General features: G+C 57.1%; 2 protein-coding genes across 2 annotated transcripts; one reads left to right on the top strand and one right to left on the bottom strand.

Annotated features, from left to right (window-relative positions):
• Positions 1-565: 565 nt before the first annotated feature.
• On the top strand, positions 566-1,875 carry CLDN23 (claudin 23). The gene has a single exon (XM_032109405.1). The coding sequence runs from the start codon at positions 757-759 to the stop codon at positions 1,453-1,455; it is 699 nt and encodes a 232-aa protein (XP_031965296.1). The 5' UTR covers positions 566-756; the 3' UTR covers positions 1,456-1,875.
• A 664-nt stretch (positions 1,876-2,539) lies between these two features.
• On the bottom strand, positions 2,540-15,991 carry LOC116444476 (low-density lipoprotein receptor-related protein 2-like). The gene is made up of 33 exons (XM_032109904.1): positions 15,879-15,991; positions 15,292-15,411; positions 14,847-14,966; positions 14,537-14,764; positions 14,196-14,309; positions 13,971-14,090; positions 13,547-13,672; positions 13,240-13,446; positions 12,909-13,077; positions 12,605-12,773; positions 12,176-12,401; positions 11,701-11,826; positions 11,291-11,506; positions 10,759-11,067; positions 10,300-10,512; positions 9,516-10,112; positions 8,899-9,114; positions 8,502-8,740; positions 8,291-8,420; positions 7,769-7,947; positions 7,468-7,654; positions 6,916-7,134; positions 6,504-6,687; positions 6,021-6,222; positions 5,788-5,952; positions 5,293-5,493; positions 4,657-5,200; positions 4,383-4,511; positions 4,085-4,192; positions 3,761-3,997; positions 3,214-3,637; positions 2,875-3,013; positions 2,540-2,613 (listed from the first exon to the last, which is right to left on the bottom strand). Exons 1-33 carry the CDS (start codon positions 15,988-15,990, stop codon positions 2,557-2,559), a joined length of 6,732 nt encoding a protein of 2,243 aa, XP_031965795.1. The 5' UTR covers position 15,991; the 3' UTR covers positions 2,540-2,556.
• Between the last annotated feature and the right edge of the window lie 8,723 nt (positions 15,992-24,714).

Genomic DNA, 24,714 nt, shown 5'->3' with positions numbered 1-24,714 from the left:
TAGCTGGCAGAAATTCAGGGAAATTAGGTGAGGCCCAAGCCGAGTGCTTTTTGGGGCTCAAAATCCTACATCGGGGCTGTCAAATGTGGTGATTCCCCATACCTATCTCAGTGGACATCCCAGGGACTCTTCCCGCCGAGAGCCAGGCTGCTGCGTCTGCTGGTGCCCTCTGAGGCAGCCTGGGAGGGGAGGAGCACGGCCAAGCTCAGGAGCCGTCCCTGAAGGACAGAGAAATGCGGAGGTCTCTTGAGCCAGTTACCAACTGTGAAATCTGCCAGCATTTCATCTGAATTATTTTCATTAATTAAAATAATTAAATTAAAATTAAAATAAGCTCGCATGCAGTTAATGAAAGGAGCTGTAGCAGGGTCCTGTGCCACCCCAGCAGCCCGGGCACGACCCCCATCCCGCCACCTGCGAGGGGACAGCGGGGGCCGCAGCTCCGGCGCTCCCCGCGGGCTCCCGCGGCCCTGGAAGGCGCCGTCCCCGCAGCAGGTGCCGGCCAGCCCTGCCCGGCCCGGGCTCCGCCTGCCAGCACCGCCTCCTGCCCGCACCTCCCCGCGGCCCGGGCACGGCCGGCTCCGCGGGCTGCCCGCCTGAGGGGCTCCGGGACCGCCGTGAGGGCTCCGGGACCGCCGCGGGACCGCCCACGCTGCCTGCCCCGGTGCCACAGCTCCTGTCCAGCGAGCCCCGGAGCTCCCGCCGACCTCGGGCAAGCGGGAGCCCCCCGGAGCCCGCTTCACCCGCTTCGCCAGCATGCGGACGCCGGCGGCGATGATCGTGGGGCTGGTACTGTGCCCCTGCGGGCTCCTGCTGACACTCACGGGCACGCTTTCACCCAAGTGGAGGCAGGTGAGCCACGTACCTGACCAGCCCATGGACGTCGTCTGGGAGCAGGGCATCTGGGACATATGCAGGGAGCGGCAGAGCACCCATGACCGCCTCTGCGGGCAGGCTGACGAGCTGGGCTACTTTGAGCAGGTGCCCGTGCGGGTGGCCCAAGGGCTGATGCCCTCCTCGCTGGTGCTCACCCTGGTGGGCTTGGTGGTGGCTGCCCTGGGTGTTCGCTGCTGGCAGCCGGAGCCCCGGCACCTGGTGGCCGGCGTGGCAGGGCTGGTGCTGCTCCTCTCTGGGCTGATGAGCCTAGTGCCCAGCTCCTGGTACACCCAGGAGCTGTGGGCACTGCCTGCAGCGGCTGGCAGCACGCTGAGCGTAGGCTACAGCTTGGTACTGAGCTATTTGGGAAGCTGTCTGGAGATCTTGGGGGGGCTGGCTCTCGCCCTCAGCTTCCATCACTACTGCAAGGAGTGCAGAGCCCCCAAATTGCCCCCCAGCCCTGTGATAGAGGCTGGGCCGTGCTCCAGTAGAGCTTACAGCAATCCCTGGGACGTGCTGGAGGATGAGCGAGATGGACAGCACTGGAGGAGCAGCCCACCTTGTGACTCTGACTTGTAGCCCCAGCACTGGGACAGCAGTCACCTCCCTGGCATCAAGAGCAGTGCTGGCTCCTACCCCTACAAGCCATGCCCTTCTCCCGGGGCACCTCTGAGCAGGCCAAAAACAAGACCAAGGACCTGATTTGAATATTTGCAACTTCCTCAAAAGCCTGCTGTTCTCTAGGATCTACAACTGTGCCAAAGCCACGCTGGATTGAGGATGAGAGGTGGCTCCAGTCCCTCCATGCCACTTTTACCTCATCTTCCTGTACCATGCACAGCAGCTTGGGCAGAGGCAGCTTCGGTGTTCCCATGTAAGCAACATACAGATCAGAAGTGTGTAACCTTCAGAGCTGGCAATAGGGGAGGGGAGCACCTGCCTCATGTCTCTGCTCAGCTCAGGACTGTGCGAACAGAAAAATAAATGCAAAGCAATGGGTTTGTGCTGTGGGATGGTTATGGGCTTTCTGCCAGGCAGGTTGGGCTGAGAGCCAGTGGGCACAGCTCACCCGGCTTCCCTGTGCTTTGCCTGAAGCAGGAAGGAAAGGTCTGTAAAAAGGCATAGCTATCTTTTATACATTTTCCCAAAGGACTTTAACCCCATGGTCAAAATCAGCTCTAGAAGAGATTTCTCCTTCCTTGAGCACACTTCAGGGTGGGGCGGGGGGGTGGGGGGGGGGGGAAGGAAGATCACAGAGAAAAAAATAGCATATATTTCCCCTTTCAAAATTAGCTTGGTGTGAGGTGGTAAAACTGGTCTCACTGGTTTGTAGGGGACACTCAGGAGGTCAGAACTGCACTATAAAATCCTTCTCAGCCCCCTGCATAACAAGGTAAAAGCCAAGCCAGCTTCCTTGCAGAGTTACTTGGCCAAATTTTTATACCAGGCAAGCCCAAATCACCCTGGTCAGCAAGCTAAGCCTTGCTGTAGAGGGATAGTAGCTCAAGGGACAGTCTCAGAGAGTGTGTTGGGATTGGAGACTTCCTGATAAACCTCCCAAATGTTTTTTGTCTGGATTCTTATGTTCCCTAGGTCTTAGACATCTAGAAAGAGCAAAACCTCCCCTCCCCGGCCCGCACACAAACCACAGTGGCACAAGAGATGCTGCACATTGTTCCTTTATGAGACTACGGTGTTGATGTGAGATGGTCCTTTCCTCAGCAGGGCTGGCAGCTCCTGCAGAAATCACAGATGGCTGTGTCAGGGGTGAGTCTGACCCAGTCTCTCTAAGCCCATCCCACACCTTAGCACAGGGGCTCCAGCCACATGCAGAGTGGGACAGCCCTGTCAGACTCTAGGCGCCCCAGGTCTTTCCCCTCTCCTTCAGCAGGAGGGCAGAGCTTGCCTCAGGAGTGGGGACCATGCCAGCACTGGGCCCTGGGGCACTGCAGGGTGGCAGAGGAGTCCCTAGCGGGGCCTGCTCCAGATGCTACTCACTTCTTTCCCTTCATAAGCTTCATTCACAAATGTATCACTCTTGGGGGGAAGCTCTTCCTCCTCCTCCTCATCCTCTTCCTCAGGATCACTTTCACGGTGGTACAAGGTCAGCACCCGAGTTGAAGCAGTGCTTGAGGTCCTGAAGAGGGAAAAATGTACACTGAGAATGGCATGGCCATCTCCTAGAGATGGGGCAGATCCCAAGGTCCTGCCACAACCCCTGGTAATAGCCTGCTGGGGTGACTGGAGCTTTCCACATAGCCCATCAGGACTCCACAGTGTCCCTGTCCCGCTCTCTATTTCCAGTTGTACCTGGCCCAGCCCAGCCCCAGAGCTCACCTCCTCCGCCTGTCCCGCCTCCTCATGTAGGCCAGGGCCCCCACAGCAGCGGCAGCGAGCAGCAGGAGCACAGCCACCCCCAGGACAATGGGTCCTGCGAGGGGCTGCACCTCGGCCTCCTCGCAGTAGTCGCCACGGTAGCCCAGGGCACAGTGGCATGTCACTCGGCCAGCCTCGATGGCGCAGTCCCCGCGCAGGTTGCATGTCTCGCTGCTGCAGGGCACAGCCCCCAGCACCTCCTCTGTGCTGGGGGGTACCACGAAGGGCTCTCCATGCTCCTGGGGGCCAGCAGCTGCCGACAGGCTGGGGCTGGGCTGCTGAGGCTGGGGTGCAGCTATGGATGAGACTGGTTTCTGTTCCTCTATGTGGGACATTCCTGATGGTGCCACTGCAGGCACCTGCATCCCCACCTTCACTGAGGCGCCTGGAGGGATGGGCACAGATCAGCAGAGACGCAGGTAAGACCCCGTTCCCAAACTGGGGGAGACTGGGCAGGCTTCCCTGTGCCAAGGACCCCAGCACACCCTGGCTGTGGGCAGGCACTCACAGTCAGACTCATCGGAGCCGTCGGCACAGTCGGAGCGCCCGTCACAGACCTGCTCTCTGGAAATGCAGCTCTGGAGGTCGGGGCAGGCCTGGAGTGGGGCCGGGCAAGGTGGTGCCAGCGCACACGCTGCCCCATGCACCAGGTGGTATCCGGCAGAGCAGCGGCACTGCCGCCCGGCAGGGTTGGGCAGGCAGAGCTGGGCACAGCCCCCATTGCTCCTTGCACAGCCATTGGTGCCTGCCAAAACAGCGCCGGTTAGCCCGGCCACCACAAGGCACAGCTGAACCCCACAGATGTCCTGGGCTGGGGCAGTCCCAGACCCACCTTCCTGTGAGAACTGGCTGTAAATCCTCATGGCTACCAACTCCTGCTCCATCGGGAACCACCAGTTGTCAGCCTGCTCCAGCTGGCTGTGCCAGATCTTGCTGGAGCCTGAAGACACATGGGGTCAGCACTGCTCCACCTCCTCCCACAGGGGTGCCTGAGATGGGAGGTGGGGGTCCCCTAGCTTGCCCTTCACCCCACAGAGGGCCAAGCCTGCACCCCAGAAGGACTGGCAGAACCCCGTGTCCTAGTGCAGTAGTAGTGCTTTAGTGTCCTAAAGCACAGCGAACAGACCTACCATTGGTAGAGGTCGTGCTCCAGAGCAGAAAGCCTTCTCCTATGGCAAAGAGTGAAAGACCATGCAGCCCTTCCCGCACCACCCGGAAGCGGGATCCATCCAGCTCAACACTGCTGATAGTACCTCTCTCTGCAGGGCACAGATGGAGAGGCTTCAGTGTGGAGACAGAGAGGGCTTCAGGCTGCCCCTCAGGGCTGCGCCAGGCTGTGCTTTGTGGAGGTAGTGCCTGCACCACTGCTATCCCCAGCAGTGCCCTGGCTCAGCCCTCACTCACCATGGTCTGCCCAGTACAGCCTGGAGCCAGCACCCCCAAAGGCAAGGCCAGTGGGAGCCCGGGCTCTCCTCCAGACTGCTCTGCGGCCAGTGCCGTCCATGGCCGCACACTCCACCACGGCACCATGCCTGTGGCTGCCAGCTGCTGTGACAAAGCACATGGTGGAAGCACGAGGGCACAGTGCCAGCCAGGCAGCACCCTGCAGCCCCTCGCTGAGTAGTGCCAGGGCCCACCGCCCCCTGGGAGCTGCCACGTGGATGCTGGGCGGCTGCCCCCCGATCCAGTAAAGGTTCCCACTCAGCCAGTCCAAGGCCAGGGATGTCACCGTGCCCTCCACAGCTACTGCCTTCTTCCAGGACAGCCGCCCCCAGTCCTTCAGGCGCAGCAGTCCAATGGAATTGCTTCCCACCTCTGCAAAGTACAAACTCTTGTCTTTCACTGCATAGTCAACGGCTGTCAGGCGGCTCACCTTGGCCAAGGGCAAGGCCCGGTGTGGGGGAAGCCCTTGGGATCCAGCTGTTGCAGGCAGGTCCTTCAGGTAGACCTAGAGGAAGAAGGCAGCACTAAGATGGGGACCCCTCTTCCTTGACAGCAGTGAGAACAGCAGCCCACAGGGCTGGCTCCAGAGGATGCTACCTGTGCCACAGCTGCCGGTGACACCAGGAGGGCAAAGGCTGAATCGCGGACGGGCAGGCAGGTGGTCTCGTTGGCGGCCAGCATCAGCCTGGCAGGGCAGCGGCACTGCCCAGTGTGCCTGGCGCTCAGCAGGCACAGGTGGGAGCAGCCACGCGTCTCACACGGGTTGGGGGCTGTGGGACGCAGGGCTGGATGCATCACCTGCAGGACAGCAGGCTCAGGCTCAGCTCCATCAGCACCTGCCGGCAGAACTGAGCACCGCTGACACCACACCATGCTCCCAAGGCCCACATGCAGCCCAGCTCGGGGCAGGATGGTGAGGCAGACATGCTCCAACAGGATCAGAGACACCTGGCCACAGAGACTGCTGCCCAAGGACCACTGGGATGGGGGTACAGCTCCCAGTGCCTCCGCACTCAGAGGACAACAGGGCTGTGCAGGATGGGAGATCAGCAGTGCTGGCACAGCATGGTTTGGGGCTCCCCAAATAGGTACCTGGAGGCCGTGGGGCTGCCCCTGCCGTTTGAGCAGCACAGTCCTGTTCTTGCCACTGGCCTTGTCCACCTGCTGCACGGACCATGTCTTCCTCTCCGACCAGTAGAGCTGCCCCTCGCACACAGCTGCTGCAAAGGGGCTCCGGACCCAGCGCAGCTTCAGGACCTGTCAGAAAGGCTGTCAGTGCCCACCCCTGTCCCCATCAGGGCCCTGTCACCAGTGCCCCACCACACCTTCACACTGCTGCCGTCCAGATGTGCAGAACCAACACTGCCCAGCTTCTCATCCAGCCAGAAGATCCTCTGGGTGGGGAGGTCAAGGGCCAGTGCTGTGGGCCAGCCCAGTCCCTGGGCCAGCAGCACGTGCCGCCGACTCCCATCCATACTGGCCTCCATCAGCCGTGCATGGCTCCCCACCTCTGACCAGTACATCAGCCTAGTGGGAAGAGAGGTGCAGGCCTATGGCCCTGACACAGCATCATCCCAGCACCAAGGCAGCCCAGAAAAGCAGCCTTGAGCTTCCTATCCCATCACAGATATATTGAGAGCTCCATGCAGGGCAGGGCAGGTGTCTGGGCTCTTCTGTCACACAGTCCTGACAGCACCAAGGTGAGGCCATCCCACCTCTTCCCCAGCCTCTCACCTGCCTCCATGGAAGAAAATGGGGCAGGGCAAGGATGGCAAGGAGGTCCCCACGCCCCATTGTCCCAGACTTACCCTGCCAGAGGCTGGAGCACCAGAGAGTGGGGCTGGTCCAGGTCTCCATCCATCACCACAGTGTACTCTGGTATCCCTCGCCAGGCAGCTCCCAAGCGAGTGGCGAGCACCTGCCCTGCTGCCCCATCTGTCCAGTACAGGTTTCTCCCAAGCCAGTCCACTGCTATACAGTCTGATCTCACACCTGAAAGGCATCCAAGAGGCAGAACCTGTGTGGGATGACAGCTGCATGGCCCTTTGGCAAAGTGCTCCCAGCCCAGGTCCCTTCCATCCCAGGAGCTCTGGCTCCTCCCAACCTTGCTCCCACTAGCACTCCTCCAGGTAAGGGATCACAGCTTGGCACCCCACTGCAACCTGGAGACTGCACAGGGACAGAAGCCAGCCTTGATAACCCCGTGTTGTCACAGCCCACCTTTCACCAGTGTGCCTCTCTTTCCCGAGTTGAGATCCTGCCAGTGGATGCTCTCTGTGGCCAGGTCCATCCAGAAGACTTTCCTCTCCACCAAGTCATAGTCAAGTGAGAAGACAACACGATCCTTGTCAGTGGCCAGCACCACCTCCTCATGCCCACTCCGCAGGCCATAGGACAACACCTCAGACTGCACAGCCACCAGCAGCTTGGGCTCTGGTCCTGGGGCAACACAGACCCTGCTCAGCACTAGTGGTCCCAGCACATGCAGGCAAGGAACACAGCACTCACAGGCACTGGAGCTGGAACTCAGCCCTACCACACGGGATGTTCTCAGATAGTGCAGATGGATTTTTGGACCAGCCATGGGCTGGCAAACAGCAGCTCACAGCTGAATGGGGCCTGGGAGGCAACATGGCAGGGGAGACAGGGCCATTCACAGGACTACAAGGTTCCCCATGGGCAGCAGACATAGGGGGACAAGTATCCACCAGCCCCTGGCGTACCTTAGAGGGCCAAGGATGCTCAGTGCTGCTAGGCCACCCCAGGACTTACCAGTGAGTTTGCAGACATGGCCATCGGGCTCCAGCAGGTAGCCAGGGAGACAGCCACAGCTGTAGGACCCTGGGGCATTGAGGCATGTCTGGCTGCAGGCTCCCTTGCCCCACTCCGTGCACTCATCTATGTCCATGCAGGACAGACCATCCTCAGCAAGCCGATAGCCTGGGCCACACCAGCATCGCTGTGGGGAAAGGGACCATCAGCTGCCCACCCTGGGGACACAAGGCTCCATTCTGCAGCTGGGCCAGGGCATCATGGCATGGCAAGCCCCCGTCCCAGGGCTGCTGGCACTCACAGGGCCCTGGGGCGAGGGGTAGCAAAGATGAGCGCAGGACCGCTGGCAGGGCACAGAGCAGTTCCCCCCCTCGTCTGAGCCATCCGCGCAGTCCTGCCGGCCATTGCACACCAGGGATGCATTCAGGCAGGACCCCAGCCTGCAGGGGTACTCGTGACTCTGGCAGGGAGCAGGCTGACCTGCAGGGACATGTGGGGAAGGCTGCCCTGAGCCTCATCCACCAGCTCCTTTTGCTCATCTAGGGTAGATTTAGCCACTCCCAGAGGCTGCCCAGAGCTCACTGCAGCCACATCCAGAGCTGTGCCAGTAGCCTGGCTTCAGGCTATATTAACCCAAAGGCCACTGGCCCCTAGAGGGAGAAGAGCTACTCAGGACCTGGAGCCAACACAGATGCTGGGAATAGGCAGCCAGCATACAGGGCCCTTCACCTCAGCACAGACACATACCCATCTCCCTCTGTGCTGGGCACCCACCAGCCACCCCTGGGTGAGACAGAGGGGAGAAAATCAGGGTGTTGCTCACAGCCAGCCTCATCACTGCTATCTGTGCAGTCAGTCTCTCCATCACAGCGCCAGACATCAGGGATGCACTCAAGGCCACGGGAGCAGCCCCACTGCCGGTCCCCACACAGCCCTTCCTCCCAAGGACAGCCCTGCAAGGCAGAGGGTGAGAAAGGCTACCAGCCCTCCTGGGCATGAGTGGGGACAGGCTGTGTCACCACTGCTCCATTCACCTGCTCATCTGAGCCATCCCTGCAGTCAGCATCACCATCACAGCGCCAGGCCTCCGGCACACACTCCCCGCTGTGGGAACAGGTCACCTCACCCTCACGGCAGAGCAGCGGCCGGGGCACAGCACAGCCCTCCTCATCTGAGCCATCCTGGCAGTCGTGGTCACCATCACAGTGCAGGGCCAGGGCCACACACTGCCCACTCCGACAGGCAAACTCAGTCAGACCACACTCCTTCAGCACTGTGGGCAAAGGCCAGGGCTGAGCGGGGGCACTGTCCCCATCCTCTCCGCAGGTTGCCCTGGGCAGTGTCTGCTCCTGGACCCACAAGAAACCTGGTGCATCCACCTGTGGGGCATGCAATCCCAGAAGCCCGTCCCATCCAGCCCCAGGGTCTCACCACAGCCCTGCTCATCAGTGTGGTCCAGGCAGTCGGCATGGCCATCACAGAGCCAGCTCTTGGGGATGCAGCGGGTGGCAGCATCGCAGCGCAGGGCACACTCCTGCGTGGGGGTCCAGCAGCCTGTCTCATCCGAGCCATCGGGGCACTGTGGCACCCCATCGCAGCGCTCTCCCGCCCTGACGCACACAGCTCCTCTCGCACAGTGGAAGGCCCCTGGGGAGACAAGGGGCTTTGCACTGCCTGCAGAAGGCCGCCAGGGTGCCCACACCCTGTGCTAGCCCTCCAGTGACCTAGAAAGGCCCCACAAGTGACAGAGCTTGGTCCCTCCTAGACAGTGAATCTCTAGCAGCCTAGGTCCTGAGCAAGGTGATTGTGGCAGTCTCAACTCAGCCACATCTACGTCACTATGGGCAGAGAGACCAACTCTGTCCTTTTCCAACAGCACCTTGAACCCAGTGCCAAGCTCAGAAGGAACCAATATGTCACATCACAAGCATCAGATCCCAGGACACAGACTTTACCAGGACCCTGTCCCAAAAACCCCACCAGGAAGCAGCCACAAGCCCTGGCACAGGGTGACACAGCTGCACAGGGGACAGAAGAATGGCTCCTACCTGGGGTGTTGCAGAGCTGGGCGCACCCATCCTCATCAGAGCCGTCTGCACAGTCCTTCTCCCCATCACACAGGTACTCCTGGGCCACGCACCCAGTGCCATCACGGCAGAGCACATGCGTGCGAGAACAGGACAGATGGAGAACTGAGGTCAAGGGGTGTGCCGGGCTGGACCGGAGGGATGGGGTAGGTGTCACTACCCATGCAGAACTGCTTGAGTGTGGGGTGGTAGTGGTTGGCTGTGGGGAACTGATCTTAGTTGTAAAAGACCGAGTGGCTGTGGTGCTGGTGCTGGCTGCCTGCACAGTGGTAGGCTTGGTTGGTGTAGTCCGGGCAGTGGTTGGTGTGGTCTGGGCAGTGGTTGGTGTGGTCTGGGCAGTGGTTGGTGCTGGGGTGGTCTTCTTTGATGTGGACTGTCTGGTGGTTTGTGATGTGGTAGCTTTGCTGGTTGGTGCAGGAGCAGTGGTGAGTGCCATGGTGGTCTGGCTTGGCAGCGGTGTTGTGGAGGTGGTAGCAGTAGCAGTGGTGCTTGTGGGTGTCCTCATAGTGGTTGTCACAGGTGGAGGGAGTGGCACGGCAGTCTCTTTGCTTGGTGGCACTGGCAGAGGATTTGGGACTTGTTGGGGCTGTGCCCTCCCCACACTCCAGGCACCTCCCAGAGCACCCCACATGGCCACCAGTAGCCAGGCACCCTGCCCTAGCTCAGAGCAGCACAGGCCACCCAGCCTGTACAGGTACATCAGGTACAGCAGCAGTGCCAGGCAAAAAACCACAGCCACTCTTACCAGCCTGCAGCTCTGAGCCCACGAAGGCCACCGCTCCCTGCACACCTGCTGCCGGCATGGACAGCACGAGGGCCAGCGTCCTCCGGTCCCACAGCAGCAGAGCTGTCCCATTTGCCGACACCAGGTATGGCTCAAAGGCGGCCATGAGGCCATGGGGCCAGCTGGGTGCCAGGGTGACTGCTTGCCGCTTGGTCAGACTCAGCGCCCGCAGGCCTGTGGGGCAGAGGCATGGTAGGACCTGGAGCCTGCCCGCACCCCTCATGGCCCCCCCTGTGCTGCACAACCCACAGTTATGGCAGGGACCTCATGGCTGAGGCCAGGGACTCAGCCACAGGACACAGTCTGCCCCATGAGTATCCTACTGCTCAGGCAGGGACATACTGCATTTAGGACATGGCTGATCACTCCTGCCTACGTCTACTACCTCCACTTCCTGCTCCAGATACCACTAGGGCTCACCCAGGGCTGAGCTCCAGAGCACACTGAAGGCTCTGCTATCCATGGCTGCAGGCAGGTCTCCAGGCCACGTCTCATTCCAGGCATCCCACGGAGCACCCCCCGCCAGGCTCAGCTGCTGCAGGGGCTGCCCGCGAGCCAGCCAGTAGAGAGCACCACGCCGCCAGTCCAAGAAGAGGTGTTGGATGCTGCTGTGAGCCCGGTGCAGGATGCGCGGGGACATGTCAGATGTCTGGATCACCCCGATGTCCCTCCGGTTACATGCGAGCCAGTACAGGTCCCCCGAGCGGATGTCCACACGGGCAGAGCACACTTGGCAAGAGCAGGCACGCAAGCAGTTACGAGGCTGCCCCATGACCCTGCACCTCTGCCTGGGTGCCCCTAGACCCTAAACCCAGGGCACAGCTGCCCACTGCCTTGACATGGCCTCACTGTGGGCACCACCAGCCCACTGTGCTCTGCACCCAGGAGATCCTCAGGCCTCAGGGAGCATCAGGAAGGGGACGGTGCCCTCTATCACCCCATAGGGTCTCACCTGGCAGCCCAGTCACAATGGCCTCTCTCCTGCCAGGGTGGCCCACAACACGCAGCAGAGTCCCACGGTCATCTGTCCCATAGAGTACTGACCTCTGCCAGTCCACATCTTGCAGATGGAAGGACTCCTGCCACTCCTGCACCTGCTTGGTGTGTGCTCCAGGGCCTACATGCACCAGGGAGATGGCCTTTCCTGATGCATACACAATGGACAGCTCTGCAGGGCATAAGGGCAGTGTGTGAGCATAGCCCCAGGGACACTGGATGGGGTCACCAGCATGAACCAAGACAGAAATGTCACAGCACTGGTGTGTGCCAGGAACCTCATCCCAGCAAACCCACAGCCCCTTGTGGCCCTCCTCCAACTCCCACATGGATGTAAACCACCCCAGAGAGCCAGACCCTGCTCACCTGCACACTTCCCCGAGGGCAGGAGGAAGAGGCCCTCTGGACACGCACATTTGTAGCCCCGAGGGTGCACAGGGGACAGAAGGCAAAGGTGACTGCACAGGCCCGGAGCACATGCAGCAGTGTCCCCTGGGAGCAAGAGGATGTTAAAAGCTCAAGCAGTCATGACCCCAATATCTCTCCTTATCCCCAAATACCACAGACTGTCCTGGGTCTGGATAAGGGCTGGAGGCAGGGTAACGATGTCTCATGAGGGCTCAGGTCTACCCAAAGCCATGGGCCTTGGCAGCTTTCCTACAGTTTTATAGGTCCCCTCTGAACCAACCTCACAACCCCTTGTCACAGGATCAGGCAAACCATTGGGCACGACCTGGTGAGCTTCAGGACCCTGTGAGCCTTTCCTAGCACCCAGGGATGTAGTGGGGGTTGCTGCCATGCTGCCAGCCCTGCAGCAGTGCAGCACCTACAGGGTACTCACGGGGAGGCTGCTGCAGTGCATGCAGCACAGTGAAAGCTGAGATAGAGGCATGGAGCAGCACTGCGTGCTCCTGGGGAGAGGCCCAGGTTGCTGACACCAGTTCTGTGCCATCGGTCCAGAAGAACCGGCTCTCAAACACGGCCAGGCCCAGAGGCTCCGTATGGCTCCGCAAAACAGCGTGGAAGGAGTGGCGCCCGCTGCCATCCACCTGCAGTGTCTCGATGGACTGGGGACAAGGCAAGGCACAGTGCCCATGTGGCATCCCCAGACCCTGACGCTTCTCCTCCCAGCCCAGGAATGTATGCCAGACCTAGGCAACACTCCCTGCTCCCTCCCATGCTTTGGCCATGGACACAGGGGAACCAGGGCAACCCTCCCAACTCCCACTTTATCATCTCTCTGGGTGGAAGAGACCACCCTCATCCCTACCTCCTTGTACTCGCTGATCCAGTACAGCCTGCCAGCCACATGGTCCAGGCTCAGCCCCACAGGCTCCTCCATGGACACAACTGTGAGCTCCCACCGGTTTGAGCCATCCATGCCGGCTGCAGCAATGACTGCCCGGCCCCTCTGTCCACGGTTGACCCAGTACAGGGACCTGGGGGCAGGCACTAAGCACCCACTTCACAGCATAATACCAGTGCTGCCATAGACCCGCAGCAGGTATGACACGGTCAGCACCAGTATCGTGATCCCAGGAGCCTGGGCCAACCCTGGCTCGTTCACTGCTCACCTTGCAGCTGGATGTACTGTCAGCTGCTCTGGTGCAATGTCCTTCCCCAGCACTGTCACATAACCCCGGCCATCGCCCAGCCCAGCACAGATGGCTGGAGGATGGCTGCTTGCCCAGTACAGCTGCCCTGTGAACCAGTCCACGGAAATGCTGTTCACCTCTCTGGCATCTGTAGAGACAGAGCAGTTTTAAGGCACACCTGCTCCAGGCAGTGAGGCAAACCCAGGTTGCCCCTTCCTCTATACAGGAAAAGCAGTACTGGGGTGGCAGGCCAGCTCTCAGCATCCATCTCAGCCCTGCTACAGCACCCAGCAGGCTTGGTCCTCCTCACCTGCATAGAGAGGCTTTGTGCCTTTCCCTGGGTGGTGAACACGGAGCTCTCCATCCTCTGTCAGCCAGTAGTAGGTTTCTCGGAGCAGGTCATACACCAGGGCACGGGGTTCGGTCTCAGTGGAGAGCAGGGGCCGGTAGGCTTGGGTCCGTACATCCAGAAGGGCCAGGTCCTGCCCCACGGCCACCAGGATCTGTGTTGCATTGTCTGCCAGGGTGAGAGGCAAGTCACTCATTGACCAGGGACATGGCCAGCTAGGGGCACTGCCTGGCCCCTCGGCCAGCCTGGGCTCCCCTCCTCTCCCTACCTGCCACTTCGCAGGCAGTGCCATGCCGCAGGGTGTAGCCCTGGAGACAGCCGCAGCTGAAAGCGCCCGGGGTGTTGCTGCACAGCTGGCTGCAGGGGCTGTACTCCAGGGAGCACTCGTCCACATCTGCACGGATAGGTGAGATCAGCAGCCTGCCATGGAGCTGCCCCAGACAGTATTGCTGCTAGCTCCCCTGGGACTACAGGCAGGCTCTCTAGATACCAGAACATGGGCCTCAGCCCCAAAATGCACCAGCTGCTGCTCGGACATGATCTAGACACAATCTTTATGGGACCGTGTGTGATGCACAGGCAGGAGCAGGGCAGAGGCAGGTGTTCCCCCAGAAGCATGGGCTCCATGGAGACTGCTGTCAGTGGCCAAGGCCACATTTGACTGAAGCACATGCACCCTGACCTCCCCTTACCAGCACAGCTTTGCCCATCTGCCTGCAGCACCCAGCCAGCCCCGCAGGAGCACTGCACTCCCCAGTGTGTGTCGGCACACGTCTCTGCACAGCCCCCGTTGCGTACAAAGCAGCTCCGACCTGAGGGGACACAGAAAAGAGTGACAGGAGGCAGGACAGCTCCGTGAATCCCCTCCCCCTGGCCCCACCCATATGGGCAGCAGCCAGCAGCTGCATGTAACTCACCACATGTGCTGGGCTCATCAGTGCCATCCAGGCAGTCATCCTTGTCATCACACATCAGGGACTCCAGGATACACTTGCCCTCATCGCACCGCACCATGCCAGGTGTACAGGGGGCTATGGCACACACAGCTCATGTCAGCAAGGCAGGCCAATACCCTGGGCACAGGGGAAACCATGGGTCCCAGACTCTTGGGAAGGCCCTGCAAAGCGTCAACAGCTTCCTGGGAAGCTTGTCACCATCCCAAGGGAAGCTGGAGCCCAGGAAAACAAAGTACTCCCTAATTCACACATGGCCCAGACAGGTCTCACCCTACTGAGGGGCATCCAGTGTTCTTGCTTACCGCAGACATCTTCATCCGAGGAATCACCACAGTCATCAATCCCATTGCACTTCCACTCAGCCATGATGCACACCCTGTTCCTGCACTGCCACTGCCCAGGCAGACAGGGCTGCTGGGGACACCCCTCCTCGTCCCAGCCATCCTCACAGTCTTGGTGCCGATCGCACAGCTCCCAGTGCGGGATACAGTGGTGGGTGCCAGGACACTGCACCTTCTTTGTCCCGCACACTGAGGAAACAGCGCAGCACTCACCAGCCTGCCCTGCATCCCGAACCACCCCCCCTCAGAGCCCCCAGCAGAGAGTACCTACCACAGTCCTGCTCATCAGAGCCATCCAGGCAGTCAGCGGCACCATCGCAACGCCAGCTGCTAGAAACACACCGGCCATCGTCACACTGCCAGACATGGGGGTCCCCACCACAGGCAACATCTGCAGGGACAACACACAGTCACTGGGACCTACTGCTGTGGCAGAACAACAAAGGTCCACTTCATCCTGGCACGGGACAGGTGCTGGCAGAGCCCAAGGAACATAGATTCCAGGGTGTGTTCTCATGCCACAGATATTCCCCAGGATCTCTGGGGCACGTAGGTCCTTGCAGGATGCCACACAGGCAGAGCTAGCAAAAACTGAGGTGCCTCCAGCTTGTCCTGCCCCGCCACTCCCCAGAGCACCAGGGCCCCTTGATGCCCATGCAGCACAGCCCCCAGGCCACCCCACGACAGTGGATGGGTGCCAGTGTTCCCCCACTCACCGCACTGCTCGTCCGTGCCGTCAGGACACTGCTGCTCGCCATCGCAGAGCCAGGGAACGGGGATGCAGCCGGCAGCGCAGGCGGCCTGGCGTGAGGCTGCACACGTGGGACTGGCGGCCGCTGCGGGCAAGAGGGAGACGGGCCCGGGATCAGGCAGGGCGGCCGCACCGGGCATCCACCTGCACAGCCCCCCTGCAGCCTGGGGGTCCCGGCATAGCCCAGCGCGGGGAGGGACCGGTCCCTTCCAGGGCCACCTCTGGATCTCCTCTGGGGCTACAGGTGAGAGCTGCACCTCTCGTCCCCGCTCAGGGAAGGCAGGGACCCCCCAAGCCGCTAGGCAGCGGTACGGGGTCCCTCGGGGCGCAGGGGTCCCCATGCTGTCTGGCTGACAAGTATGCCACGGGGGGCAGGAGCACATCACCGGGGGATGAATAGAACGGGGACATCCTCGGTGACAGGGACCCCCCCATTGCCCATCGTGGGGGGATGAGGAAGCTGCCCTGATGCGGCGGGCGCCCACCGCAGCCCCTTGGGATGAGGCAGGAATTTCCCTCCCCACAGGCCCGCCCCCCTTGGTCGTGGCTCACGGGCGCGGCGTGTCCCGGCGCCAGCGGCGCTCCCGGCCAGCGGCAGCAGCGGCGGCAGGAGGATGCTGAGGAAGACGAGGACCCGGCGGAGCGGCGGCGGGGGGCGGCCCATGGCGGCGGCGACGGCGGGGAGGGGCGGCTCCGGGGGGCCCGGCCGGCGGAGGGAGCACGGAGCCGCGGCCGCCGCCTTTATGTCCGGGCGCGGGCGGCCATTGGGCACCGCGGGTACCGCCCGCCGCCCGCAGAGACCCCCGCCCGCCCCGCCGCCGCGGGAGCTGCGCCACGCTGCCCCGGAGAGCCCTCCGGCCGGGACGCGGGGGTCGCCGGCCTCGGGCGGGGCAGCTGCGGTCCCGGGCCGGGCGCTCTCGGGACCCGCCGCCCGCCAAGAGCCGAGGGGTGCGGAGGGACCCCTGGCCCCCGCCCCGCCTGGCCGGGCGGGGGTTGTTGTGAGAGCCGGCCGTGAGAACCGGGCCCGCAGCACCTGCGCCGGGCGTGGGAAGGCAGCGGCAGCCTTGAACGCGGGGGCACCCCCGAAAACACGGGGCTGCGCGCACCCCCCGGCCGGCCGGCCTCGACCTTGAGCGCTGTGAAAGAGCCGCTGGAGCACAACAAGGAGAGGGAGAGCAGCGGCCGAGGGAGGAAAACAGCCCGGCGAGAGGATAAGGCACCTGCCACTGCCTGGGAAAGGAGCAGGCAAAGCGGGGGAATCGCCCAAGCCGCGGAGATGGCCCCGGGGCACGGGAGTTTGCAGACCTCTCTCTACACACCCGGGGGAAACTGCCGGTGTGCTGCCCCTCCATCCCTTTTGGCTTGTCTCCCGGCCAGCTGCGTGTGGTGGCGTGAGTGTCTATCCACCCCCAAGACTAGTCTGTACTCCAAGCACATCCCTGGCCTGTGGGTGCTGTGCACTCATCCTCTCCAGCCTTCCCATCAAACTGCCCTGCATGAGAGCTGAGTCTAGAAAGTTGCTGCAGTGGGTGCACACTTACTAGCACCACTGTCTTTCTGTGAGACGTTCTGGCATGTACATGTTTTCCGGCTTGCTCAGAAAGGGAAAGCTCCAGGATGATCTCCTGCATGCCACAGAAAAGATGGTACCAGCCACAAGGCTGGCACAGGTAGGGCTCTGACACAGCCAAGTCAGCTGGAAGCTCAGAGCAGAGACACCCCCAGGCAGATGGAAAGACCAGGGTGTTGCACAGCTCTGGGTCAGGAGATATTTGTTCCAAGGTGTGGTGTCCACACCCAGCTGTCCATTCTCTCTGGGCAGCATCCCAGTAGCTCTGGGCAGTTGACTTCCTCAGGCACTCCCCAGGAAACACAAGTGTGCAGATCCCTGGGATGATGAGCACCCTTGTGGCAGGAACTTCAGGCGAAGTGGTCCTAGTGGTCGGGGAAGAGAGTAGAAAGGACAGAGCAGTATCCAGGCAACCCCAAGACTATCCAGAAAGCTCCCATGCCCTCCTCACATTTGTAGGCCAATGCTGAGATTTGTGTTAGGTCCCTGGGGATGTGCCCTGTACCCCAGGTCTGCCACCCCACAGTGTACCCACACCACCAAAGCCATAACTCCTCACACTGGTTGGCTGGGAAGGGCAAGTGGCAGCAGAGGGACTGTGAAAAAGGGTCCAGAAGTTAGTGGGTGTGGTGGAAATGCCCAGTGCACCTGAGCCTTAGCTTGGGAATCTGGGGCAGCAGTGAGGGAGAGGAGACCTGGTGTGTCCAGCCCCTTAAAATGCAGGAGATTTTTTTTGAAGCATGATTTAAAGTCAAAATATTTTACACACATGTGTATAGATAAAAGAACATACAGGTACATGTATGTATAGACAATAGCCCAACGTACATAATTATATTCATACATACCTACAATGACTTCTGCTCTGTGAGGTACTGGTTGTTTTTTTCTGGACTTCTGAAGAGATTTTTTTGATATTTTCTGTTTTTTCTTAACAGTTCCATCAGTGGGGAAGTCTCCTTTTCTCACTGACATTTAGATTCTCCCTTCTCTGCCTCCAAAATCTAAGGGGGACTTGATGATAGGAGAAGGCTGGCACCAAAATGAGAGGGAACAAATCTGTGCTCATGTGAACAGCAGCATGAAAAATGCTATTAAAAAGTTTAGCACCATGTCCCATTAACACCTTTAACTATTCTGAATACAGCAAAACCAGTTTTTTTTCAAATATCCAGAGGCAGTTTCACATTAAATAGTGTGATTGATTTTATATTGTTCATAGAAAATTACAGGTATCCTTTCTGCTATGTGATTGATCCCATTCTCTTTTTGTTATTGGCATATTCCTGTTCCTTTTCAGTAACTTCTAAGCAGCCTTTTCCTAAAGATAAGGGACATCATGCTGTTAAAAAAAAACAAAAACAAAAAAATCTGTGGGACACTCGGCCTCCCATCAGTTATCAAACTTCTGCAATCTTGTTTCCATAAAGAAAGGACAGCTCTACTTGCCTCTGTGCTGTGTGGCCTGACTATACTCAAAATTAAACTGCCTGCAATCTGTTGACTAAAATTTATGCCAGTGGGAAAACTGGATTTCATGAAATACCTATTTCTTCCTAGGAAATCATCTTATTCAATGCTTAAAATAAAATAAAATAAAATAAAATAAAATAAAAAGAGAGAGCATTACAAACTACCTTTCAGAAACCGAAGCTTCTTCCAGGTAACAAAAACCCTTTTTCAATCCTGTGCTCCCAAGAACTACAACTCCTGTTTCAGGGTCTGGCCCACAGCCACACTGACAGCAACACTCCCATGAGACTTGCAGAGTGGTGCCCTGGTCTGGTGCCCAGACTCCCTGACATATCAGGTAATCTCAGTAACTCTGTCCTGGGACAGCCTGGCAAAGTGGGTGACAGATGCCATGCCAGAGGGATAGGAAATGGTGGGAGACATTGTCTTTCATTTGTCATTTTTCTACTTTGCTGTCTTAGCAGCATTGTCTTTCTTTTGCTTAAATGTCCCTCCAACCTACACCCTTACGGCCAGCTCAGTGCCCAGCAAAAGCAAACAGGGATGGTGGCAGCACCTGCCTCGGGGGGTATTTTAATGAGGAACAGAGTGGTCTCACAAGTTGCACCTCCAGCCTCCAAGAGCCTCGGCACAGGCAGGGGGAGCACCAACACTGAGACTTTTGGTTGGGAAATCCTCCCATGTCCCAAAGGCCAAACAGCTTTGAAAAAAAAAGGTTACAAATCTAAGGCACTACTGGGGAGAACTGGGAAATATTAGGACCTGCTGTGATACAGCCTGGCAAGATGCTTAAAGAAACAGCGTTGTTTACCACAGTATTATTTCCCTTAATTAAAAGGGGTTTGAAAGGAACAACGTTCAGGCCATTTGGAGGACTAATTTTATGAATACAGTAAGGAAACAATTTCTTGTTCTCAGCAGTTAAAAGAGCTACATGCTTTCAACACCCTAGGCAGGTTGGAAACTTGATGTGTTTGCCTTCATGCTTTTTATTTCAGAACACAACTGGGGAGGAAGATGTTTTTAAGAAGCAAGTGAATTATCAGGATAAGGAAATTGAGACCGTTTTGAGCTTTCATTGATTTGGGGAAATAAACCCACAAGGTACTGTCTACTGCCCTGAAAGGTTCCAAAAATGTTTGCTTCTTTTCAAAAAAACTCTAGGCTTGTGATTATGTCTCCCCCAAATCCTTGTCACCCTACTGTTCCCCAGCCCGCTGAGAATTAACTGTGAGATCTGGGGAAGATGGAGAAGGAAATCACGACCTCCACTTAGAGATGCCGTAGGTCCCTCACCGTCTCCCGTCCGGGCTTCACCCATCAGGATCCGCCTGTGGTGCCTCTCCACGCCGCCACTGGGGAGCAGCAGAAGGCTGCAGGAAGGTCCTGCTTTGTTCTGCTCTCCCAGGCTCGGTGAGTTATTCATGAGGATATCCTGGAGGGAAGGGAGAAGGAAATCAGGATGTCCACCTGCAGCTGCCATGCTCAGCCTAACAGCAGCCCTGTCGCACACCCCAACTTTCAGCCTCACAGCTTGTCACCACACCCTGCTCAAAGCTTCCTTGCACCCTTGCACCTTGTCTCGCCTTGGGAGGCGGGACAAGGTGATACAGTTGCTGTGAGAAGGCCAAGCCCAGGTTTAGCCCAGGACAGGATGGTGGGGACAAGCCTCCTCGCCTGGGTAGCTCTGACTTGGCTCGGGGGTTCTGATCCTTCCACACTGGGAGCAGGAAGGAAAAATCACTGCCAGCCTGCACCAACAAGGCAGAAGCATCTCCCCAGGACTGCAGGCATACAGGGCTCTCTGAGGTAGCTCTGCTAGGAGGACACGAGGGGCCTGCCACTTGGTGGCACACATTCATCTCTGTGTATACACACACACATATATAGACAGATGCATATACAGATTCACACACACCTATATGGATGCTGAAGGACTGTTTCCAGTCCTTTGATACCCTGCTTCACTGAGGTGTCTCCTGCCAGGCAGGTCCATGAGGTCAGTGTATCCTGGACATGATATTTAGAGCAGTGTGAAGTGCTGCTGTTCCCCATTGCTGCAGGGCATGGCCAAGAGAGTGGGAAGGTGAGCAGCCCATCCCTGAGCAGTTGTGCATCCCCTGCACAGATGGGGGAGATTGCCTGCGAAGATTGAGCCTGTGGCTGGAAAAAGGGCAGAATTCACTGCTGCTTATAGTGACTGGGATTGAATTCATCATTATGGATGCCTTGCCAGCTGTCATGAGCAGTGGCTGACCGTTCACTGTCTCCTCTGGCCTCATCTCTGTGTCCCACCATGCTTTCTGGCACAGTGCTTCCACTCTTGAAAGCAGCCACACTGTCACACCCACTTCTTGCTCACCCCTCCAGCCAGTCCTGCTTTCAGGCAAGATGCCACCTTGCACCGACTAACTTTTCTAAAAGTTTCTAACTTTCGTGACCAGGATCTGGCAGTTTCTTCCTTTTTCCAAGGAAACTTGGAAACTCTTTACCACAGAAAAAAAAAAAAAATCTGGCCACACCTCGCTCTTCTCCAAAGAAAGTAAAACTCTTCACAAAACGCCCCCCAGAAAACAAAAAACAAACAAAAACCCCCCAAACAAAACAAAAACAACAACAAACAACAACAACAAAAACAAACCCCCAAACCCCCAAAACAAACAACCCAACAAAACAAAAAAACCCAACCCACCCCACACAGCATTTTCCCTTTCTGTTCTGTTTTCCGTCCTCTATTTAATAACTCCAAATTCTTCCTTGTCCATACTCCATCTCTGGTTCCACACACATCCCTTCAACACAAGAGTGAACAGCCCAGGTAAAGATGCTTTCTCACTGTATTCCCTGGCTGACCTCATTATCTAACAGAGTAAAAACTCAAATAATGAGAAAAGGTCCTCCTCTACCAGAAGCAGCCAATCCAACATTGCTTTGCCATCACAGATCCCAGTTAGCTTCACATCACTGCTTTTAGCTGCTTAGTAAGGCACACCAAGAAAAATAATTGTCTTTGTCATCTCTCTCTAGATGCATATAACTTCACAGGAAAACATCTGATTCACCATTGCTTGGAAAACTAGCCTGCTTTTAACATGCCTCCAGAACAGTTCCTCCCCACCCACCTTTGACCAGATTTCTTTGGGGTTTTTATAGAAGGGAGTTTGGCTTTCTGATTTCCAACTGCCTGCAGATTTTTTCTCGTTCTTTACATACTGAAGGCTGCATCTGCACTTGGCTACTGACGCGAGGCTCAGCTGGAGCAGGTAGCAGGTATATCACGGCTTCTCATCCAACCCACTCATGCGTGTTCCCTCCGTGAACACCATGGTGCAGGTTGGGATCTAGGTGCACTTGGTCCTCACTCCCAGGAGCACAGTTGGTGTCCTGGACCAGGATGCCGCCCTTGTCTCATGATGTCACCCTGGAGCCACTGATTCCTGCTCTCAGTGCTGCATTAAAGCCTCACCTGCTTTGATTGCTCCAGGCCTGGGGTGACAGTGCAGCCCACTGTGACGCAAAGCACATGGTGAAGCCACTCGTGCAGGAAACAACAGCAGACCTCATCCTCTGCCAATGCTTTTCAGGGTCACTTCTTTAATGACTGAGCAGTACTGAGAGCTGCAGGGAGACAAAGGAGGCTATAAAACAGACCAATCTGCCCTCCTCTCAGGCTATCACAGCTGATCTTACTTACTGCCAGTGAGCAGTAAAGCATTATAACCCTGGGACAGCCTGTGCTCCACATATTATCCCCTTTTTTATTCCCCAAGGAGCTTTGAACAAAATTAAGGGGGGAAAAAAAAGCCACAATGAAGAAGAAATTATGCTTAAGGAAGAGAGAACTGGGAAAATGTGCAGTTCTCCCTGCAACCTCATCCAGGTTTCAGTGATCAGCATTTCTTGAGCCAGACATTGTGTCTCCTTCTAATAGCCCTTGATGGCTTTTTCTTCAAGGTATTCCTTTTTGAACTCTTACAAACCTCAATATCAAAACAATGGAGACTTTCTCCTCTCAGTTCTGTACTGTGGAAAGAAACCAGCTCCACTTGCTTCCTTCTAACAGGACACCTGAGAGCTTAACAGGGTGAAAGACAGTTCCTCCTTGCCCACTTGCATCTGCCCTCTCAAGGTTGAATATACCTACCCTGTCCATGGTGTAGAAACCACCCCAGACCTTTAAAAATCCTTGGTGCTCTTTGGCACTGGGGAGACCATTGTTGGGCAGAGTGTCTGAGACATGGGCACACCTTGGCTGCAGATGAACTGCAGAATTTCCATTTTGTTCCTTTCCTGGACATTCCAAAGGCCTGTCTCAGACAGGATAGGGGTTAATCCATGCATTGATATCCTGAGAGCTGCAGCTGGCAGCCAGGTGCCTGTGAGATAGGGCATCCCTGCTGCAGCTGGCATGTACTTGCACAGCTTTCTGTTGACATCCTGCTGGGACATGGTGTGGCCCACCCTCATTCTTCAGCCAGAAGTGGTGCTTCTCACCTTGCACCATCAGCTTGGGTCTGAGCCCAAGCCCAGTGTAAATCCCAGATGTAGGATTTCATGCATAGGAGTACTCCTTGCATCCCTATCTCTACCACACAGTGAATTGTCACATATTTCCAGGCTAATTCTTCTCCAAAAGCTCTTTGGGGCAACCAAGAACACATTGTGTTAAACAACCAAGTTACCTCTGGCAGACACAGAAAAGGATGACAGGAGCAGGTTCGTGCTGAACGTGAAAGCTCTCCCATTGCCTTGCAGGATGCTGCTCTTCCGCATCAGCACTTGCACGTACTGGAGCACATGGCACAGTGCGCTCCAGGGGAGAGAATGGCCAGTGCTGCAGACCCAAACGGCTTTAAAATATACGCACATGTGCTTTTGTTCTTCACAGCCCATTCGTGTCTTCCTTTTTGATTGGCAGTGTTGGAAATGATATCAGCTGCACTGGGAAATGTGCCTTGCTGTCTGCTTCTCATACCACAGGAGCTTAGAAGACAAGGATGAGTGTGGGGTTCCAGGAATGTCATGCTGACATCAGGCTGGCCACAGATCACCTTCAGCTGATTAGCCTGGGAGGCCCAACAGTAGTGATCATGCTGGCTGGACTTGGTACAAATCTGGTCACTTCCCGAGCACAGTTTTGCTTGGGGACTTCTGTCACTTTCCCCTCTCCTGCTAGCCCTCGGGACTTTAGGATTAAGAGATGAAAAGCATCAAGATGGGGTCAGCCCCTGGCAGTCTGGCATCACCATGCAGCCCCTGCTTCCAAAGTCAATCACCAGCAGCTGTTCCTCTTACCCAGCAGATGCCAGGAAGGTGGGCAGTGGGAGCAAGAAGGGCAGCAGTTCAGGCAACTGCAGCTATTTGCTATTGTAGAGTCGACATTTTGTGATGGGCTTTGCTATGTGCTGCATTTAGTCTTTACTGCTGAGTGTCTGTTTGCCTTGAGCCTGGAACCGGCAGAGAAATTCCAATGCTCAAGCAAAGGGGAGGAGCACTCCATGAAAATTTGATGGGAGCAAGAGACATAAATAGTCGGGGTTTGTATTCCTCCCTGGAAAAACATTGCCTAAATCCTTTGAACAAGATTGCAAAAGTCTCATGCAGGATGGGCATTTTGGCTTTATTTCATGATTCATGGCAGCTTTTGCTCTCTTCCAGATCAAACTGCACTGCACACAGCTTCACACTGACTGGGCTTTTAGCCCCATGAAAAACACTGCTGCTGCAGTACTGCCCAAAAACAGGCACCCAGGGAGCTGGGGCTGCATCCAGAGCATCTTGCTTAATCTCATGAATACCAGTCCCTACAAAAATAGAAACAATTGCCTTCTCACAGAGGAGCTTGCTGTATCAAGTTCCTAGTGCTCACAGCAACCAAGTTAAATTAGTGTTATATTTGTGGCTGGTAGATTAAATTGTTTCTTTCCTGAAATGATAAGTAAATAAGGGACTTCTTTTGTGTTTTGGTGAGGTACGAGGTTTGGATTGTCTTCTTACCTTTATGACATACTATGCCCACTTAATTTTTTGCATTGATGACATGGAAATTGTGCTTGAAGCCAAAAATGTTTGTGTGTTTGCCATACATAGCAAGTGTGTTGGCAGAGAGGTTGGTTCAGCTAATCAAGCAGCCCACGTTATTTAAAACAATCCTATAGTCTCCAGAGCTTAACATCTGGGACAACTCTGCTGCTGCCATGTCAAACTCACTAGGATGAGACTGGAAAACAACTGGAGGAGAGAGCCCTGTAGCCATGACTCTGACACTGCCTCAGTTTTCTCATAAGAAGTATTCAAATGGGCTTTCTGCTTTGGAGGCTAATTCCCCATCCCAGGGCAGGGTTT

The sequence above is a fragment of the Corvus moneduloides genome, chromosome 5, assembly GCF_009650955.1.
Source record: "Corvus moneduloides isolate bCorMon1 chromosome 5, bCorMon1.pri, whole genome shotgun sequence".
Lineage (NCBI taxonomy): Eukaryota > Metazoa > Chordata > Aves > Passeriformes > Corvidae > Corvus > Corvus moneduloides.
This window is presented reverse-complemented; position numbering and strand designations above follow the sequence as displayed.

Bases quoted from the DNA above. Each gene is read 5' to 3' on its own strand.
- CLDN23 (XM_032109405.1), top strand. From the start codon at position 757: ATGCGGACGCCGGCGGCGATGATCGTGGGGCTGGTACTGTGCCCCTGC.
- LOC116444476 (XM_032109904.1), bottom strand. From the start codon at position 15,990: ATGGGCCGCCCCCCGCCGCCGCTCCGCCGGGTCCTCGTCTTCCTCAGC. The intron at 13,447-13,546 runs GTAGGGAGAGGA...TCACCCTGGCAG, and splicing joins CACTGCCTGCGAAGTGGCAG to ACAATGCAACACAGATCCTG. The intron at 2,614-2,874 runs GTGAGTAGCATC...TGATTTCTGCAG, and splicing joins AAGCTTATGAAGGGAAAGAA to GAGCTGCCAGCCCTGCTGAG.